General features: G+C 38.7%; 1 protein-coding gene across 8 annotated transcripts in view; it reads left to right on the top strand.

Moving 5' to 3' along the window:
• Nucleotides 1-19,276, top strand: part of MAP2K5 (mitogen-activated protein kinase kinase 5) — a 260,015-nt gene that overhangs the window by 47,674 nt on the left and 193,065 nt on the right. For all 8 annotated transcript variants that reach the window (XR_010120698.1, XM_055278008.2, XM_055278010.2 and 5 more), the window contains exons 7-8: nucleotides 2,533-2,581; nucleotides 10,517-10,581. Coding sequence is in view for 7 of the 8 variants with exons in the window: in XM_055278008.2 (XP_055133983.1) it covers nucleotides 2,533-2,581; nucleotides 10,517-10,581 (114 nt within the window). In the remaining variant the exon portion in view is untranslated. The remainder of the gene's footprint in view (nucleotides 1-2,532; nucleotides 2,582-10,516; nucleotides 10,582-19,276) is intronic.

Genomic DNA, 19,276 nt, shown 5'->3' with positions numbered 1-19,276 from the left:
TTGTTCTTTTCTTCCTTTCTTTCTCCTTCCTTCCTTCCTCCCTCCCTCCCTCTCTCTCTCTCTCTCTTTCTTTTCTTTGTTTCTTTTTGAGACAGGGTCTTATTGCTGTCACCCCCCCATTCTGGAGTGCACAATTACAGGTCACCACAGCCTTGACCTCCTGGCCTCAAGTGACCCAAGTAGCTAGGATTACAGGCATGTGCCGCCATGCCTGGCCAAGTTTTTTATTTTTTTTAGAGATGGGGCCCTACTATGTTGCCCAGACTTGTTCTTGAACTCCTGGGCTCAAGCGGTCCTCCTTCCTTGGCATCCCAGAGTGCTGGGATTACAGGCTTGAGACACTGTGCTTGGCCCCTTTTGCTTTCTGATGTATTTATGATCTTAATGTCTTACTGCATTACTACTACTGCCACCATAGTATAATAATAACCAGAGCAGTGACCACCATTTATGGAACCCTTAGCATATGCCAAGTCATTGGGCTATATTTAAAGGTGAGAAGAGAGTGGAGTATATAGAATATGTAAGATGTGTCTGTGTTCTCAGGGAGCTCCCAGACTCTCCCCTGTTGGGGGAGGGTATGGTAGGAAGAAAGACATCTATACTGACAACTAGCATGGGTAGGTAGGTAAAGGGCTAAAGTGGATAGGTTAAGAATAGAGTTGGCCGGGTGTGGTGGCTCACGCCTGTAATCCCAGCACTTTGGGAGGCCGAGGTGGGCGGATCACGAGGTCAGGAGTTTGAGACCAGCCTGGCCAACATGGTGAAACCCTGTCTCTACTAAAAATACAAAAATTAGCCAGGCGTGGTGGCGTGCGCCTGTAGTCCCAGCTACTTGGGAGGCTGAGGCAGGAGAATCGCTTGAACCCAGGAGGTGGAGGTTGCAGTGAGCTGAGCTCACACCACTGCACTCCAGCCTGGGTGACAAAGCGAGACTCTGTCTCAAAAAAAAAAAAAAAAAAGTAGAGTTAACTGGCTTTATTTTTATTATTATTTTTGAAATGGAGTCTCGCTCTGTTGCCCAGGCTGGAGTGCAGTGGTGCGATCTTGGCTCACTGCAAGCTCCGCCTCCTGGGTTCACGCCGTTCTCCTGCCTCAGCCTCCAGCTGGGACTACAGGCACCGGCCACCATGCCCGGCTAATTTTTTGTATTTTTAGTAGAGACGGGATTTCACCGCGTTATCCAGGATGGTCTCAATCTCCTGACCTCGTGATCCACCTGCACTGGCCTCCCAAAGTGCTGGGATTACAGGCATGAACCACCGCGCCCGCCCCTTAACAGGCTTTAAATCTCAAATAGAATATTGCTGGGGGAAGGTGCTATTTTAAATGCTACTCTACTAGTCAGGTAGGTATTCACAGGTATAATTCATTATAAAGCTAGAAGACTTCAGAGCTCCCCTTGACTACCATTCTTTCTTCAATAAGGACTTTCACACCAGTGGGGGTGGCTCCCACCTGTAATCCCAGCACTTTGGGAGGCTGAGGCGGGCAGATCACCTGAGATCGGGAGTTCGAGACCAGCCTGACCAACATGGAGAAACCCTCATCTTACTAAAAATACAAAATTAGCCGGGCGTGGTGGCACATGCCTATAATCCCAGGTACTCGGGAGACTGAGGCAGGAGAATCGCTTGAACCTGGGAGGTGGAGGTTGTGGTGAGCCAAGATTGTGCCATTGTACTTTGCACTCCAGTCTGAGCAACAAGAGCGAAACTCCGTCTCAAAAAAAAAAAAAAAAGAAATTTCACTAAATTCATCCATATGAGTGTTAACATAGTCATATATGTTCAGAGAACACTGTAATACTTCCTAAATAACTCGGAGCTGAGTCTCATACCCATAGGAAAGGAAAAAAAGCCAGCTAAAATTTATTAATTTTATTTGTAAAAACACACCTACTATGGACAAGACACAGCGCTAGATTTTTGTAATATTTAATTTTCCTGGTTACCCTATAAAATTGGTATTTTCCCCATTTTACAGAAAGAGGAAATTGAGGTTCAGAGAGGATAAGTAACTTGTCCCAGATCACACAGCTAGTGAGTACCAGGATTTATTTGTACTACATATTTGCTTCCCAGGAAGCTGAATTATAACTTTTAACTGTGTAAGAGACCAGGACTTAAATTATCTATTTTGTCTTTTGAAGTTCTATAATCTTTATTTGCTGTGAATATTAGTGCTTAGCAGATGACATTGTCCACATGAAATTGCCTCTGAAAGGCTATCTAAAGGCAGTAGAACTAATGACCATAAAAATGTCACTGAAGTAGTTCATAAAATATTGTAGCTTCATCTTGAGTGTAGGCTTCTTTATTGCTTTAGATTACTAACAGGGTTTTAGTCTCTTTATTTGATACCTTTTGCATTTGGCTAGTTACTTTTGAAAAAAATTTGCATTGGGAGAAGGATGCGAAGAATATGCTCAATCCCTATACCTAAAAGCAAAGGTGTATTTCAGTCTGGAATTTTCAGTGGTGTTCAGAGGTGTTGATGATCTTGCCACTAAAAATTATCTTTCCTTTTCAGCTTAAAGAAGTCTTCTGCTGAACTGAAAAAAATATTAGCCAATGGCCAGGTAGGTATTATTATATATTAAGATTTTCACATAATAATAACATATTACCATCCAGTTTTTGTATCGATAAGCATATTAAACAGATAAAGAGTCTGTGAGTTTCCTGTCATAAATGAATAACATGGCTTAATTTGATTGGCAGAACAATTTGCAGCCCGTTTTTCAAACTGTGCTAATGGGTTTCACTCCCAGCAGAGTGAAGTACCATGCACACACCCTGCTGCCATCTCAGTTTTTAAAAAGTTAATCAGTTCTGAACAAGTGTGTCAACTCGTGGGCTGTTGAAATGGCCCTGCATTCTGAGGTGACTGTTTCTTTCATTATCTTTGGGGAGAAAAGGAAAAACCATTACTTTTTCACCTTAACTCCTTCTTTTGTCCTGAAACTAACACTGGCTTTTTAGGGAGGCAGAGTGACAGCAGACCTTTGGTGTATAAAATTCCTGGCCTTCAGGAGACCTTGGTTTGCCTAGTAGACTGGCCATCTAAAGCTGAATGACCTAACCCAGCCAGTGAGGGACAAACAAGCCTTCAGGCCAGTTATTTCATACTAATTTTGATTCAAGTAAATGGACACATCTGAAATAGTAGAGTGCTTTTAAACATACACTGGTAAATTAAGCTACCTACAGGGTCCTCGATTCTTCAGTAGCAACATAAATGCGTTTTAATGTTTGTTATAGTGGAAGCCCTTTGATAGCCTTGGAGGCAGGCGCCTGTCCATTGCGATCAAGCCTGCCTATTAGGCTCTATTGACTGAGACATCTGTGTCACTGCAAATAAAAGACTCTTATTGATTTTCTTAACTGCTGTTCACTTCCCGTCCATGTTTCGAAGGCTGAAATCTTAATTATCTCAGATGCTTATTCAGTGCCTTCACACGCTGACCTCTCCAAGCCTCATTGGCATTTCATGAATCAAGTACTTGTAGTGGAGCATGTCAAGAAGACAAAGCCAGGTCCTCATGCCTGTCCTTTAATATCACCTGTAACATTGTGGCCTAATAGATGTGCATGCCTTAAAACAGTGCTGTATGGTAGTGCTTCTGGAGGCCTTGCTTATTTAGCACACAATTCCTTGAATACAGTTAGAAGAAATTAAGTTGATCTGCTTCTGACATCTGATTGCCATCCAGAGTATGTGAATTCTAGTCCTTAAATATCCTATATACAGCTAAGGAGAATCTAGTGTGGTGTATGTATAATCTTTGTAGTCTCAACATTTTAGATAGTATTTATCGAATACCTTTAACTTTCAGCAGCCAAAGGTTTGTTTAGATTGAGGTCCACATCTGTATCACCTCAGTGCCTTACATTTTGTTAGAACCAGTATATATAAATAAAATATGACTAAAAGCAAAAATATCGAGCCTAGGATATTTATGTATCTTCAACATGCTTGCATTCTAGTTACTAATTGTAATTTATGTATGAGTCACTGTGTTCTTCAGCTGGAAAATATATTTCAAAATTGACATAAATTAAGAAGCTTTAACTACATTTGTTCAGCCCAGGCAATGGAAAATAACCTGTCATAGACTCTTCTTTCAAAAATGAAAAACAGTTTTTCCACTGCAAAAAATAAGCATTCTCATAATGTTTTGACAAAAAATAAGCAGTCTCATAATGTTTTGACAGTAAACCTAGTACCATAGATATCTTAGTGGCTTCAGTTATGAGGTTCTCTATATGGTGGGAGGTTATCCTGGCAAGGATTTTTGACACTTAAAGAGTGTTTATTGCTTTCCCTTGGGAGTGTGATAACCTCATATTAAACAATATGGCTTTTTTTTTCTTTATAAGGATTAGCCTTTCTTACATTTACTTGCACTCAAAAAATTCCCTCAAAAACCAAAAAAACCCACCTTTGGAAGCTTTCAAAGTGTCTCCTTCTAATTCTTTAATTCCTTGGTGCTATAGGGTAACTGAACAGTGAGTGAAATTGCATTGCAGTGAGGTACTGTGCACAGTTGTAGGCATCAATAAATTTCTGGGCTGAACACTGACACCACTTGATATGGAAGATGTAAGTCACATTTAATGATACTTTAACACTTGAACATAGTTTTTTATTTTAGTGGTTTATGCTCTCAAGCATTAATAATGATTTGCCTTTCCACTAGCCTCCACTTAGATTTAATAAGGAATTCATATTAATCATTAAAAGAAAGGGACATGATTCTTCAAGATAATCAAATATTGACAAGTTAGAAATAGCTTTCTGCCTGGGTTCATTGATATAGGTTATGTGATATAAATATTTATTTCTTTTCTGTCACTCAGAGTAAATGCCACCAATTGATTCAGCATTGATATAGTGTCAACAGTTCATAAGAAACATTTGACTGGCCTGTGTTTTCCGATTAGTCTCTGCTCTATAAAGTGGGATTTACTAAATCTCTCCAATTGTCTGCTCATAGAGTGTGACTGCTTTCTGAAACCATTATTGCTTCGATTTGTGAAGCAAAGGTCTAGTGATGGGACTAGTTTCTGTCAGACCTTTATATATAAAATAAGGATTAATTGAGCATTTTTATGTTAATGATTTATAAGCGATAGGTACTGATTCTTCTTAACACAGACAATAAACAAAGAGTATTTTCTGTGCTGATCCATAATTGAATTCCATTTCATTTTTTCCATTAATTTCATTAATATATTAAATCAAGCACTTTAAAAAAAGTTTAACATTTAGTCTTTGGAATGGAGACATTGTTTTCCTGTTATCACTTTATGTTGGAGTAATTCCATTTTTCCAGCTTAAAAAAATAAATCAGAAGATATTTTTGGCAAGTTTTATTGAGAGCTATAAATAAGTCTCACTGATGTGTTTTCTGGATGTGTTTTTCCTACTTCAGTTCTAGTGTGGCATCATCTGTTTAACATTGGCCCTTGATTTGAAACTCATTAGAAATAGCCCAAAGGGTCAATTTGAAGAATTTAAAAAGTGCACAGTTACTCCAGAGATATGTGAGTTTGGCCTTTGCATCTCTAAAGTTATTTTTTCTTTTTTTTTGTTTTTTAGATTTTATAGGAGAGGGTGGCAGTATTTTCCTATTCCTGATAAATCAAGTATAAATCTACTCAGATCAGATCTAGAACTAATTCTGGTCCAGCTGCATCTTTTGGCTGTTATTTTGATAACTTCAAAAAGCCTGTAGAAAAACTTTTTGTATTTGGCTGGGCGTGGTGGCTCATGCCTGTAATCCCAGCACTTTAGGAGGCCCACTTGAGGCCAGGAGTTTGAGACCAGCCTGGCCAACATGGTGAAACCCCTTCTCTACGAAAAATACAAAAAATTAGCTGGATGTGGCGGCCCATGCCCAACTACTTAGGTGGCCAAGGCATAAGAATAGCTTGAACCCAGGAGGCAGAGGTTGCAGTGAGCCAAGACCGTGCCACTGCACTCCAGCCTGGACAACAGAGCAAGACTCTGTCTCAAAAAAAACCCAACAACAACAGGAAAACCTTTTTGTATTTAGAAAAAAAAAAGGGAGGGGGAATAGGTATCTACTGTAAAATTTAAAAAGTTTAAAAATTGTATCATTACTAGTATATGTAACTCTTAGATTCTTACAGTTCATCTTGGATTGCATATGAAGAGTGAAACATAAATGACGCTGTGTATGTAAGTCCAAACTACACAACAGCCCTCCTTTACCCGCACAAACCCAGCCTGACTGCCCATGGGTTGTTGCTGTCTCTGTTTCTTTTATGGACCCTGCCTCTCTCAGCAGGAACAGAGCTCAGCGCCAGTCATTTCTCTAAGGTCATTTGCTATCTTGGCAGTTGACATGTAATTGTAACTCCTGTGGCTTTTTCTTCCTCCTCCCTCACATTTATTATTCTGCCTTTTATTTGCTTTTTTAGTCAAAACAAGGAACCTGGACTGTATTTAAAAACTGCTTGGTATTGGCCGGGCACGGTGGCTCACGCCTGTAATCCCAGCACTTTGGGAGGCCGAGGAGGGCGGATCACGAGGTCAGGAGATCGAGACCATCCTGGCTAACACGGTGAAACCCCAACTCTACTAAAAAAATACAAAAAATTGGCTGGGCATGGTGGTGGGCGCCTGTAGTCCCAGCTACTCAGGAGGCTGAGGCAGGAGAATGGCGTGAACCCGGGAGGCGGAGCTTGCAGTGAGCCGAGATTGGGCCACTGCACTCCAGCCTGGGCGACAGTGTGAGATCCATCTCTAAATCTCTCCAATTGTCTGCTCATAGAGTGTGACTGCTTTCTGAAACCATTATTGCTTCGATTTGTGAAGCAAAGGTCTAGTGATGGGACTAGTTTCTGTCAGACCTTTATATATAAAATAAGGATTAATTGAGCATTTTTATGTTAATGATTTATAAGCGATAGGTACTGATTCTTCTTAACACAGACAATAAACAAAGAGTATTTTCTGTGCTGATCCATAATTGAAAAAAAAAAAAAAAAAAAAAAAAACTACTTGGTATTGTTATTGAATGAAAAGCTCTCCTTCACCTCTTTTCAATTTAAAGAGCTGTGTGATTTTAAAAACATTTTTCTTCTTAAAAACTAACATCGTAGCTAATGAAATTGCTTTTAACTTGTGAGTGTCTTTCAGTTGATTGTTTACCTTCCTGTGGGCCAGTGGCCATTGATAGGAATGTCCCTCCATACTTAATACCGGAGACAAACTGCTGAGCTATGATGTTGAACTGGAGTATACTGAAAGACTGAGTTTTTGACTAGTTATGTAACCTAAGTAAAGTGGGCTAAATGGTCTTAGAATGCTGTAAAATTCTGTGATTTTTTAAATGATACTTGATCCCAACTATAATATTTCAATACAATATTCCGCAAGCTTCTAAATATCACTTTCTTATATAATGAACACTCTTCCTATGCTTCATTTTGAAAAGTCGAATTAATATCCTTATCTAAATGAAAAAAGCAGAAATACTACTAGTTGATTGTAGATCCCTTTAATGATTTTTTCATAGTTAAGATCAATTAAATTAGCCCATTTGATCAGAGATATGAAGTTCTAAAAATATTTTTTGTAACCAATTCTTGGGCTTTGCTTTGTTTTTCCCATCCCCCCCAAATTTTTTTACATGAGGAGTATTTGTATAGCATATAAAAATTAGAAAATTCAAATAAGCAAAAAGAAAAAGAATCTGATATTTTTTAATATTAAAACACAATCAGGCTGGGCGCGGTCGCTCACACTTGTAATCCCAGCACTTTTGGGAGGCTGAGGGAGACTGATCACCTGAGGTCAGGAGTTCGAGACCAGCCTGGACAACATGGTGAAACCCCATCTCTACTAAAAGTACAAAAATTAGCCGGGCATGGTGGCATGTGCCTGTAATCCCAGCTGCTCGGGAGGCTGAGGCAGGAGAATCATTTGAACTTGGGATGTGGAGTTTGCAGTGAGCTGAGTTCACACCACTATACTCCAGCCTGGGTGACAGAGTGAGACTTCGTCTCCAAAAAAAAAAAAAAAACTAAAACTAAAAAACTGTAAATCAGTTCACAGGCCAAAGGTTTGCATAACTTTAAAACATTGTAGAAAGACATTATAAGAACACATGCTCACTTTTTATGGATACTGAGTGACATGGTTCCAGAACTTGCTCTTCAAAACCATTTTTATCTTTATGAGACTCTTGCAATCCTCCTGGTTATCTGAAGGATTCCATATTTGTCTTGATTTTTTCCATTCTTGAATTTGCTTACACAGTGTTAATTAATGCACACACACATACACTTGCAACAAACATTCTCCCTCTCCCCTTCTCTTCCCTGCATTCCTTCCCTGCTTGGGCCCTGACAGTGTTGGATGCTTACTACTCCTTGTTAGGTTGGAGTGCTGGGAATGTGGATTGGGTAGCTTCTTCCCTTCTCTTTTCCCTGTAGTGGATATAAGTGGTAAAAAGACTATGATGTCAGAATTATACCATTTGAACATGCTCAGAGACATGCCATACCTACCCCTTTGCCTATGAAGTGGTGGAGGGGATATGACTGCAGACTGTGGTCCCTCTAGAGTGTAGACTCTATCTACTACATAGCAACTTCCTGCTTACCCTTAAAACTTTGTGCCACAAATTCAGAATTTGTGTACTTGAGTGAGTGAAGTGTCTCTCCTAGAAATTTATGTCAAGCCATGATGAGAGTGTAGCTTGCTAGTTAATAGTACAAATCAGGTTGTTACAGACATGTTTAGATTACCTAGAGAAATGTTCTAAGGGAATTAGCCCAGTGCCCACCAATGGATACTCCTATTTACGTTTCCTTCATTGATCAAAGTAAACCAAACAGCAACTCTGCTAGTTTAGCACATTTATGTGCTACTTTTCTTCATGCTGCTTTAAAATTTATCATTCGGTCCAGAATAATGAGATTTATTTTGTTTATGCCACACCTTTTATACAGCTTAAAGTTGTTTTTCTGTATTAGTAATATAAAGGTAGTGATGAACAGAATTCCCCTCAAATAGGAAAATAGTTGCCAGTTGTTCTGGCATGTCTTTCATTACTTCACTGACCCTAAATATAACAATTAGCTGATTGTAAAGGGCATCAGTCTGGTTGTGCTACAATTAAATTGGGTGCTGAATTGGCCTTTACACATTAATCTGTCAATATTCTTTTAAGGATTGGTAAATGGCTTGGAAAGGAAGCTGTTTCTGTTACCTGCATTGTACTCCTAATTATCACAGCTCTCTGAAGCTTCAACTTCAGAAATGTGTAGAAGGAAAATATTTCCCTTGGTAAATGAACCCTTGCTTTATTCAATTGGTGGAAGTTTAAAGTAGAGCAAAATATTTAAAGCTTTACTATACTGATCTGAGAGCAAACTATTTTTTTTCCAAGTGATATTGAATTAAAAACTCCATCCATTTTCTGCCCATGCAAGGCAGTGCAATTCCCTGGAAATTGATTTTTTTTTTTCAGGGCTTACAGTGGCTTTCCCCAAGCTTTAGCTATATGGAAAAGAACACCTTTATTAAATCCACTTGGTGAATAAAGTTGGCAGTTAATTTTTAAGCATCTGGACCAGTGTGTAGAAAATTACTGAATGCATCAAATAAAGTCTGACTAGTCTTAAAGTCATTTGATAAATAATTATATAGGGAGCTCTCTAAACTCTAAAACATTATTTTATGGGCACTAACATAATTCACCTACTCTTCATAATACAAATGAGAGTAGTTATTTGTGGTATAATAGGTTTTATAGAACCTTGAAAAACATGCAAACTTTTACATATAAAGTTACGAAAATGACTTTAATAAAAATTACATGCCTATGTATTTTTCCTTTATGTATTATAATGTTCGACTATATGTGCATCTTAAGTGCATTGATTTGGTACTTTTCCATCTTCATAATATGATTTCTGCCTAATTATTGCTGTATACTAGTTTGTTATTTGCAAAGAAAAGCTATATCTACTCTAGGAAAATCATAAACATTATTTAGTTTGTTAAATGTTAATTATGGGGGTCATCTGAGGAGTTTTCTAGGGCTGATTTATTTACAGGTCGTGCATTAGATTACTGAGTGTGTGTGTGTGTGTGTGTGTGTTGTCTTCCTAAGTTTGACTTCGGTTATGTGCAGTGCTCTTTGGCATTGGTTATATGCAGTACTGGAGACTGTTTTCTTATCAGTATCTCTGACCTGACCCTTTTGAGCTATGTTATATCATTCCATTTTGACACCTTTTATCAAACTTTAATGAAATGACCCAGGCAAACAAATTGTCATTAAACTTTCCATCACTTCGTCCCTTGGTATCGTCTTTTATAAATTGGACAGCAAATGTTGTATTGATCTTCTCGTTCTTGCAGCTGAACTTGAAATGACCCAGACTGCTTGTTGTTTATGGCCCAGAGTTGCTTTTCCTTGACATTTCCATCCACAGCATGACACCCTTTTTGTTTTTCTTTCTTTCTTGTGGAGATGAATGAACAAGACATACGATATCGGGACACTCTTGGTCATGGCAACGGAGGCACAGTCTACAAGTGAGTAGTCAATTTTGTTTAAACTTTCTATCCGCTTTTCCAAATACTGCGTATCCAAGTTCTCTGTGGCAAAGATTTTTAAATGACCACTAACACTTAGATTTTATTTCCATATTTGACTCCAAAATTCTGCAAGACATCTATTTTCTCAAGAATTGCCTGGAAAGTGCATTTATATTGCCTTTTTAATATTTCCGAGTCTGCAGCTCTCCTGGGTGTGTAGTTAATAGTCCACCATTAGTAAGTGTACCTTTAACTGGCCTGAAGTTTAATGCATTTTTTCCTTTGCTTTTTAACACTATTATTATTATTTTTTAACTTGCTAGCACCCTACGCTAGTTCCCTACCTGTTTACAGTTATGCCCAGTGGAAGCCAGACCTTATAAATACCATTGCTTTGCCCTGTGTCAACACTGTAAGTTATTAAAAAGCCTTCTTCCTGTTGTATTTTCTTCTCTCCTCACCCTCCTTCCCCAAGATAATTTCTACACATTGATGAATATGTTAAGTTATAAAGTTCTCCCAAATTCCAGTTGCAGTGATCTTACCCAAAGGAATGTTCATTTTCATATTAAAAAATGCTAGCTATAAAAAATAGTTCTCCGACAGGGAAGTCTTCTCATGCAGTAGTGCAAAGTTTAAACTACATAATGTAATATCTGGTACTTAATAGTCTGCAATGGTGTATGAAAAATATTCCACTAGGAATTAAAAAATCCATACTCTGTAAGAAAGCCCTGAGGGAATAATAAAACTTTCCTCCAGAGAGCTGTTTTCCATGTGTACACTAATCCTGCATCATATTATGGTTGTGATATTAGATCACAACCACAGATACTTTAACATTGATATTAATATGTATTTCCAGAGTTGTAAGATAATTAACTTATTTTCTAATTCGTTACCCATGTTCTTAGAATTTTAAGTTCTGACTAACCACATGAATACAGATAAAAATTGCCCTATTCTATGACCATGAAGGTTCACATCCTAAAATCCCAGAACATCCCCTACTCGTTGATGCAGCCTTGGTATAGAATTTGATTTCTCAGGCTTAGAAGCTCTTTTGAAGTCATCTGATCCGGTCACCCATTCAGGGCCTCGGTGCCCTTTGCAGATACAGCCAAGATGTGAGTCCTTTCTCCTGAATGTAGTCCTTTAAGAACTTATGTTCCACTTTGGGAGGCCGAGGTGGGCGGATCACGAGGTCAGGAAATCGAGACCACGATGAAACCCCGTCTCTACTAAAAATACAAAAAAATTAGCCGGGCGTGGTGGCGGGCGCCTGTAGTCCCAGCTACTCGGAGAGGCTGAGGCAGGAGAACGGCGTGAACCCGGGAGGCGGAGCTTGCAGTGAGTCGAGATTGCGCCACTGCACTCCAGCCTGGGCGACAGAGCGAGACTCCGTCTCAAAAAAAAAAAAAAAAAAAAAAACAAAACTTATGTTCACATGTTTGGATTGTTTTTTCCTGCAGATGACTGAGTATTGTGAACAGTTGGTCTGAAAGTGAAGTCCTTCCACTATGATAATTCAGAGAAATAAATAATAACATGTTTCTTACATGTTCCTTGGGCCTTAGGCCTGGCCCTTAAAATTGAGGTCCAATGTGTCTAATGATTTTTGTGGCTACTCTTCTCCTTCCGTGGATCATACTAGCATTCCTTCCCACGCAACCTCCGCTATAAATGGCATCTTTTCATCTTAGTCTCCTCTTCCTTACTATCTGACTTAGATTTTTACTGTGTTCTTAAGGTTCTTAAGTTCAGGTACCCATAGAAAGGAAGGAGGAAGAAGGAACATGTACACTCTGATTTGCTTCTATTGAGTTCCCTGGAGGGAGCACTTTTCAAAGCTTGAACCTTTCTTCTTAATGCCCTTATGCTGATAGCCAAATATAATAAAACAGGAAAGATTTCTGGCAACTCTTTGTATTCCTTTTATTGGCTTCAAATGGAAATAAAAAATGTTTCTTTAGACTCCTAACCTACTTATCTGTGTTATTGCACCAAACCTTTAGTTTTATATTAATTGAAGGTCTATTGTGAATTTATTGTCCTAGCTTATTTGTAGAAGGGAAGAAGCATAAGACCATGAAACCCCAGCAGAATTTTTACGAGACATAATGTTCTAGATGTTGACATTTTAATCCTTTATTTTAAAACATAGGTTTGTTTGTTTGTTTGTGGATTTGTTTATTTTGAGATGGAGTCTCGCTCTGTTGCCCAGGCTGGAGTGCAGTGGCGTGATCTCAGCTCACTGCAACCTCTGCCTCCCGGGATTCTCCTGCCTCAGCCTCCCAAGCAGTTGGGACTACAGGCGCATGCCACCATGCCCAGCTAATTTTTGTATTTTTAGTAGAGATGGGGTTTCACTATATTGGCCAGACTGGTCTCGAGCTCCTGACCTCGTGATTCACCTGCCTTGGCCTCCCAAAGTGCTGGGATTACAGGCGTGAGCCACCAGACCTGGCCAGGTTTATTTTTTAAAAGGGAGTATACAGAGAAGTGGAAAAAACATGCCCATCCTCCAAGGGAAAATTACAACATGAAATTATGTTAATGTTGTTTTTAAAATTGTTATTTTAAATTGTGGTGAAATACACATAACACAAGTTACCATTTTAACCATATTTAAGTGTATAGTTCGGTGGCATTAAGTACATTCACACTGTTGTGCAACTGTTAACACCATTCATCCACAGAACTCTTTGTCTTGTGTAATCGAAACTCTGCACCCATTAAACAGTAACTCCCCCATCACTCTGTTAATGTTGTTTTTAGCTAAGAAGCATGGCTAGAACTTGTCCTTTAATTAGGGCTACTATGTCGCAGGGACCATTCTTCTGTATGTCTTTGCCACAAGTTTTTTAATTTGCTAGAGTGCTGTGTGTAACGTTAGGAACTTATCCTAAGAACTTATTTAGCTACCATTGCTAATGCTCACTGTGAGTGTTGTAAGATGTAATGTTTTTGACAGGATTGCTTATGGATGGTGAATGACAGTATCCTGATAATTTTCGTGCTTATATAGTAGATTTCTTATAAAAAGAAATTTCATTTACCTTATTGCCTGTGTGATTCTTAAGAGGGGCGGTGAAGATACCAAATTGCATAACCGCTTGTCATTGATCATTGGGCATCATTTTTGCTCAGGCTTCAGCTTGTATTATTGTTCTTATATCCCTGGCTTTTAGTACAGTGCAAAGAAATGATATAATCATTGATAAATGAGGATCCACTTTAGTAAAGTCTCTATAAAACTAAGTGTTTGATGTGTTATGATTGAGTTTCTCCTACACTGAGTTCACCTTAATGGTGTTGATGATAAAAAAAAATGTGGTTTTTCACACAGCATGATTACATTATAGGCTATGCTACATAAACTAGATGAAGAAAATATTGGAAAATCCACTCATTGGTAACAAAACTGCCTAATGGGCTTATTCCATTTTTTTCTTTAAAGTGTAATAAAGCTAATAAGTGCAAAGCAAAAGTTTAATAATGCAGTCTTATTCACTTCACTTAATGGAATGTTGGGAATTTCAAGGGATGTTATAATCCTGTGATTACAATGTATATGATTTAACAGCTGATACATTTTCCTCCTTTAAGTGTAGATGTCCTTCAAAGTTGTACAATATGAAATTCTGGCCTCAGACATTTAAACCAAATGGTAATGTGAATTCTGTGTGCTGTCTCCTGACGAGCTGTGCTCTATATTATGAGAGTGACTTAGGCAGGTAATTTTAAGTTGGTATTTCTTGGATTACTGATTTGGGCTACATGGAACATAAAGGAAATACCTTAAAGTATAGCCCAAGCCTAGGAAGAAGAAAAGTTTAGGAAAAGGTAATGAATGTATTTTCCTTGTTGCCTCATTTCCTAAAGTGCTACAAGTTGCTTCAAAAAAATAAATTCAGGAAAGACACATGTTCTATTTCCCTCTGAGAGATTCATAATGAATTTCAAAAACTTTGAGAAAATAGAGAATAGTATGTGTTGTGGTTAAGTGTGAGGGCTCTAAGTTTGAATCCTGCCTCTGTCACTAATTACCTACATAATCTTTGGCAAGTTATGTAATGTCTTATGCCTCAGTTTTCCCATCTGTAAGATGGGGATAATAATAGTACCTAGGTTGGGTGGGGTGCGGTGGCTCATGCCTGTAATCCCAGCACTTTGGGAGGCCGAGGCAGGTGGATCACAAGGTCAAGAGATTGAGACTATCCTGGCCAACATAGTGAAACCCCGACTCTACTAAAAATATAAAAATTAGCTGGGCATGGTGGCGGGCGCCTGTAGTTCCAGCTACTCGGGAGGCTGGGGCAGGAGAATAGCTTGAACCTGGGAGGTGGAGGTTGCAGTGAGCCGAGATTGTACTCTAGCCTGGCAACAGAACCAGAAAAAAAAATTAATAGTATCTAGGTTGTTGTGAGGTTAAATGAGAAGATCCGTAAAAGGCTTAGCACTATGACTGACACTTATTAAATGTTAACACTGGTAATGGTAGTACTAATAATAGAAAAATTATTTACATTTTGTACTTCCTACCTTGACTTAGCCATGGGACTCTTTTCTTTTTTTTTTTTTTTTTTTTTTGAGACAGAGTCTCCCTCTGTCACCAGGCTGGAGTGCAGTGGAAAGATCTCGTCTCACTGCAACCTCCGCCTCCCGGGTTCAAGTGATTCTCCTGCCTCAGCCTTCCTAGAGTAGCTGGGATTACAGGCATGCACCACCATGCCCAGCTAATTTTCTGTATTTTAGTAGGGATGGAGTTTCACCATGTTGGCCAGGATGGTCTTGATCTCCTGACGTCGTGATCCACCTGCCTTGGCGTCCCAAAGTGCTGGGATTATAGGCATGAATCACCGCCCCCAGCCAGCCATGGGACTCTCTTTGATAAACATCTCACAGAATTATAGTTGTGTTGAACTAACTTTGAGGAATTCTGCGTTTATATTATACACATTATACTTCTATATTTTCTTCTATTCTGTAGTTGCTTGATGAATCATGGTATCTTACGTATTATCTTAAATATAATGATTTTTTTAAGTTTCAAAGTATTTTTAATCCTAATTTATTTTCGGATTGCTATAGGACAGCTGGGTTAAGCCCATTTTACCACTGAAAAAACTGGGGCTTATCATGTGGCCATTCAGCAGCAAAGCCAGACTTCTATACAGCATTTCTTTTCTTTTTGCTTGGTGTTCTTCCCCCAGGCAATGTTGTCTCAAGGTCAGGCAGAGTCCATTTTGTTTTCTTGTGTTTTCTCGTGTACCCAACACAGTTTTAAGGATAAAATAGACCCTTGGTACGTCTTGGCTGAAAGGAGAATGAGGCAAGTGGAGGTTTTAGTGGGGCTCTTTAATTGGATCTTCCTCTTTAATTGGACCTTCCTACTTTGCGAGACTGTACAATTGTTGTAGAACATTCACCTAGAAGAAGAAGAATATCCACACTGAGGAGATTGGTATTCGAATGATTAACTTTCTTTAAAATGTTAAAACCTTCAGTGCTTAGTATCTGTTGACTCACTAGTCACTGTCTCTTTTTCTTGGATAGTATGTCATATGGAAATAAAAGTAATTAACAGGCATAGTTACTTTGGAAACATTGTTTGATTCCAAAGCCAGTCTCTCAGACTCTGCTTCCTTGGCATATCATTTGATGGAGTCACTCAAACTTTGGATCTAGAAATGAAGTAATATTTAACTTTTAGGATTAAATCATAGTAAGTCAGCCAGCAATCACTGAAGGATTATCTTTTATATTATTTTTTCCTTAATGCCAGTTATTCAAGCCAAGACTCATATTTTCAGCTTTGGGGCTGGATAATCTAGTCTCAAGATGTTTGAAAACTGAATTTTCTATCTCCAGCTCCTTCCCACAGGATAGAGTAAGAGTCTGATCTGGACTTGAGGTAGAATTTTCTCAGTGATACAATGGCTAGTATATATACTGCCTTCATGGTGTTTTGAAGGTTGAGTGTATACCATTACTTAGGAATTAATTTGAAGCTATCTAGAGACAATAAGAGGAGGGAAGGAATTGTAATTCTCAAAGATGCTGGTCTCTCCTCCTTTCTGTTGCCTTATCTAAAAAGAGGTATTTGCTGGGCAGTGGGCTGGGGATGGTCCTTGGAGGTGGTAACTGAGATCCTGTGGCCTATTAGGTTGTGTTTTGCACTTGTGATTTGACTGTAGAGGCCAACTAAAACGTTAAATTACTGTTTGGGAGTTGAAATCATATTAACTCATTATAGTAATATGATTTATTTAATGAAAATTAGAAGGACTGTTGGTCATTTATATAAAATGAGAAAACACATAAATTGTCTAGTTAAATGCTGTTTAGTAAACAGAATATTTCAAAACATGGAATTCCTTAGGGGAAACAGAATGAAAAGAGTCCTTGATGGTGAAAATATTGGGAACCACATAGTACCCAGAAAACCTTGACTACCTCTTTCACCAGCCAACCTGAAGGTGTGAAACTTAAAGAGGGAGCAAGAGGTCTGGACCCAGCTTCTCTTGTGGCTGTGTCAGTGGCCCTACTCCTTTATATATTTTTCCATGATGTGTATCTTGTAAATTAAGAGTAGTTTTTAAATGGTTTTAAAATTGACCTGAGAGCTAGAATGATGGTTTGATTTATTTTGACTTTAAATTTCTAATCACATAAGGAGTCTTTTCTTTGCAGCCAAGATCATATTTTAAATAAGCAAATAAGATATCATCCTAATGCAAAATTAAATATTTGTATATGACTGGATTGCATTATAGTATCATGTGACAAGCAAGGATATTAATGTTTTCAGAAAATCAATGAATATTTGTCAAATAAAATTAATTATGTGTGTCCTTCTCTCCTTCTCTCAGCATTCACTGTTACAGGTTTGTTTCATACGATAATGTATATTTTATTGATTCGAATCTAAGGAATGAACCTGAGCTCATGGTTCTCCGTACCTTTCCCACCTTTGCTTTTCCTCACCTCTCCATGTTCCTGTAACTTCATACATGCTCATATCCATTATGGCAATGATGTATTATTGGCATCCAACCAACATGACAGGATGTCACAGGTCGCTGAGCAGAGATTTTCAGACTCTGTTTCCACCCGAATTAACTATTATTGAAACAGTTTATTGAGATTGAAGTATTGATCATTTTCTGCTAACCTTGGCTTAAGGGAAGGAAGAAGAGGCAGTAGTGTTTTTGAAAGACATAAATTTCATTTTTAAAAATCTCATTTATTTAGCCTTTTTTTCTTTCTGTTTTATAGCCTTTATTGTTTTATTGCTTGGAAAAGGGTATCTTGGTTTTATTTTTTATGATAGTATAATTATACTTCAGAAATGCACTTGATTACTATGGGTAACAAAATTGTTCTAGTATATTGGTTTGGCCAATATTGCTATACAAACAACTTTTCAGTCAATTGAGTCTGGTAAAAATCAATACATTATGGTAATATTTCAAGTAAGAATTTGCTGAATCTAAGTGTTTCAACTTCATCTCCTTTCAGAGAAAAAAATAGTTTCGAAGTGTCAAGACTTCTTTCTAATATTTTAATAACAACTTTTTATTTATAAAGACGTTTAAAGTCCCCAGCAAAAGTGGTTGTGATCAGGTAAACATTACATTAGCACACTTCTGTGTTGTAGGGTGTAAGAGATCTAGTTTCCATTTGAAATCTATTCCCTGTCACACCAAGAAAGCATAACATCAGGGACTGACATAGTGTCTGTCACTTTTGGATTCTGGATTCCTGTATGTAGTTCTGGGTGCTGAGTTTACAGACATATGGACAGTTCAGAGAGCACCCAGAGGAGCAATGGAAAGAATAATGAGGGATTGGGGAGTTGTGCCTGTTCAGTCCTCCTTCATTCATCTGTCCAGCAGCCAAGTTCTGAGCATGTGCTGTGTGGAGGGCACTGTGTCAGATGTTGGGGACAGCCTAGCCTCATAAAACTTGTGTCTGGATAGATGCAGAAGTTCCGTTCTCAGGTACGGATGGGACCTCACAGTCTGGGGCCACCTGTCTGTGTGTATGGTATACAGATCTGGGGGGCTGAGGAAGAAGTGATGGCTTTTAGCTCTTTCCTCAAGAAGGATCAGGAAAGGCCTCATGGAGGAACTGGCATTTGAGCTGAGAAGTGTTTGAAAGGAATTGGCTAACTTTTCTCTGAGGAAGAGAAGATTAAAGGGCTCCATGACAGCTGACTTAAAGTCTGAAGCGCAATTTCTGTAGATGAGGAGCAGGTTTGCTTTGTGTTCTTTTGAAGACTAGACACAAAGGGCCTGTCTTGAATGTCTCTGTGACAGTCGGCCTTTGGTTAGAGTGATTAATGTACTCTTTCTACTCTTGTTCCCACTGGGTTGTGTTCCCTGGAGGAGAGTCATGTCTAGGTTATCTTGGTGGGAGTCCTCACAGGGCCCAGCACGGTGCCTTACCTACTGTAGGCACTTAGTAAGTGTTTCATGAATTTACCTGCAGAGGCAGATTCTTCACAGCCTAAGGATGGACACGATGTGTTGTTCATTGCTGGGTGACTCTGGGAAGTGGTGAACTCCTCTACCTTAAGCAGAATGATATGGCTGTTGTTCAGAACTGCTGAGAAGAGAATTCCCACTTTGACCTGGACATGAGATGACTGCACAGGTTTCTCCCAAGCCTAAAATCCCAGAACTAA

This window comes from Symphalangus syndactylus, chromosome 5 (genome assembly GCF_028878055.3).
Source record: "Symphalangus syndactylus isolate Jambi chromosome 5, NHGRI_mSymSyn1-v2.1_pri, whole genome shotgun sequence".
Taxonomy (NCBI): Eukaryota; Metazoa; Chordata; class Mammalia; order Primates; family Hylobatidae; genus Symphalangus; species Symphalangus syndactylus.
Note: the sequence above shows the minus strand (reverse complement) of the source record. Positions and strands in the feature narration are given on the sequence as shown.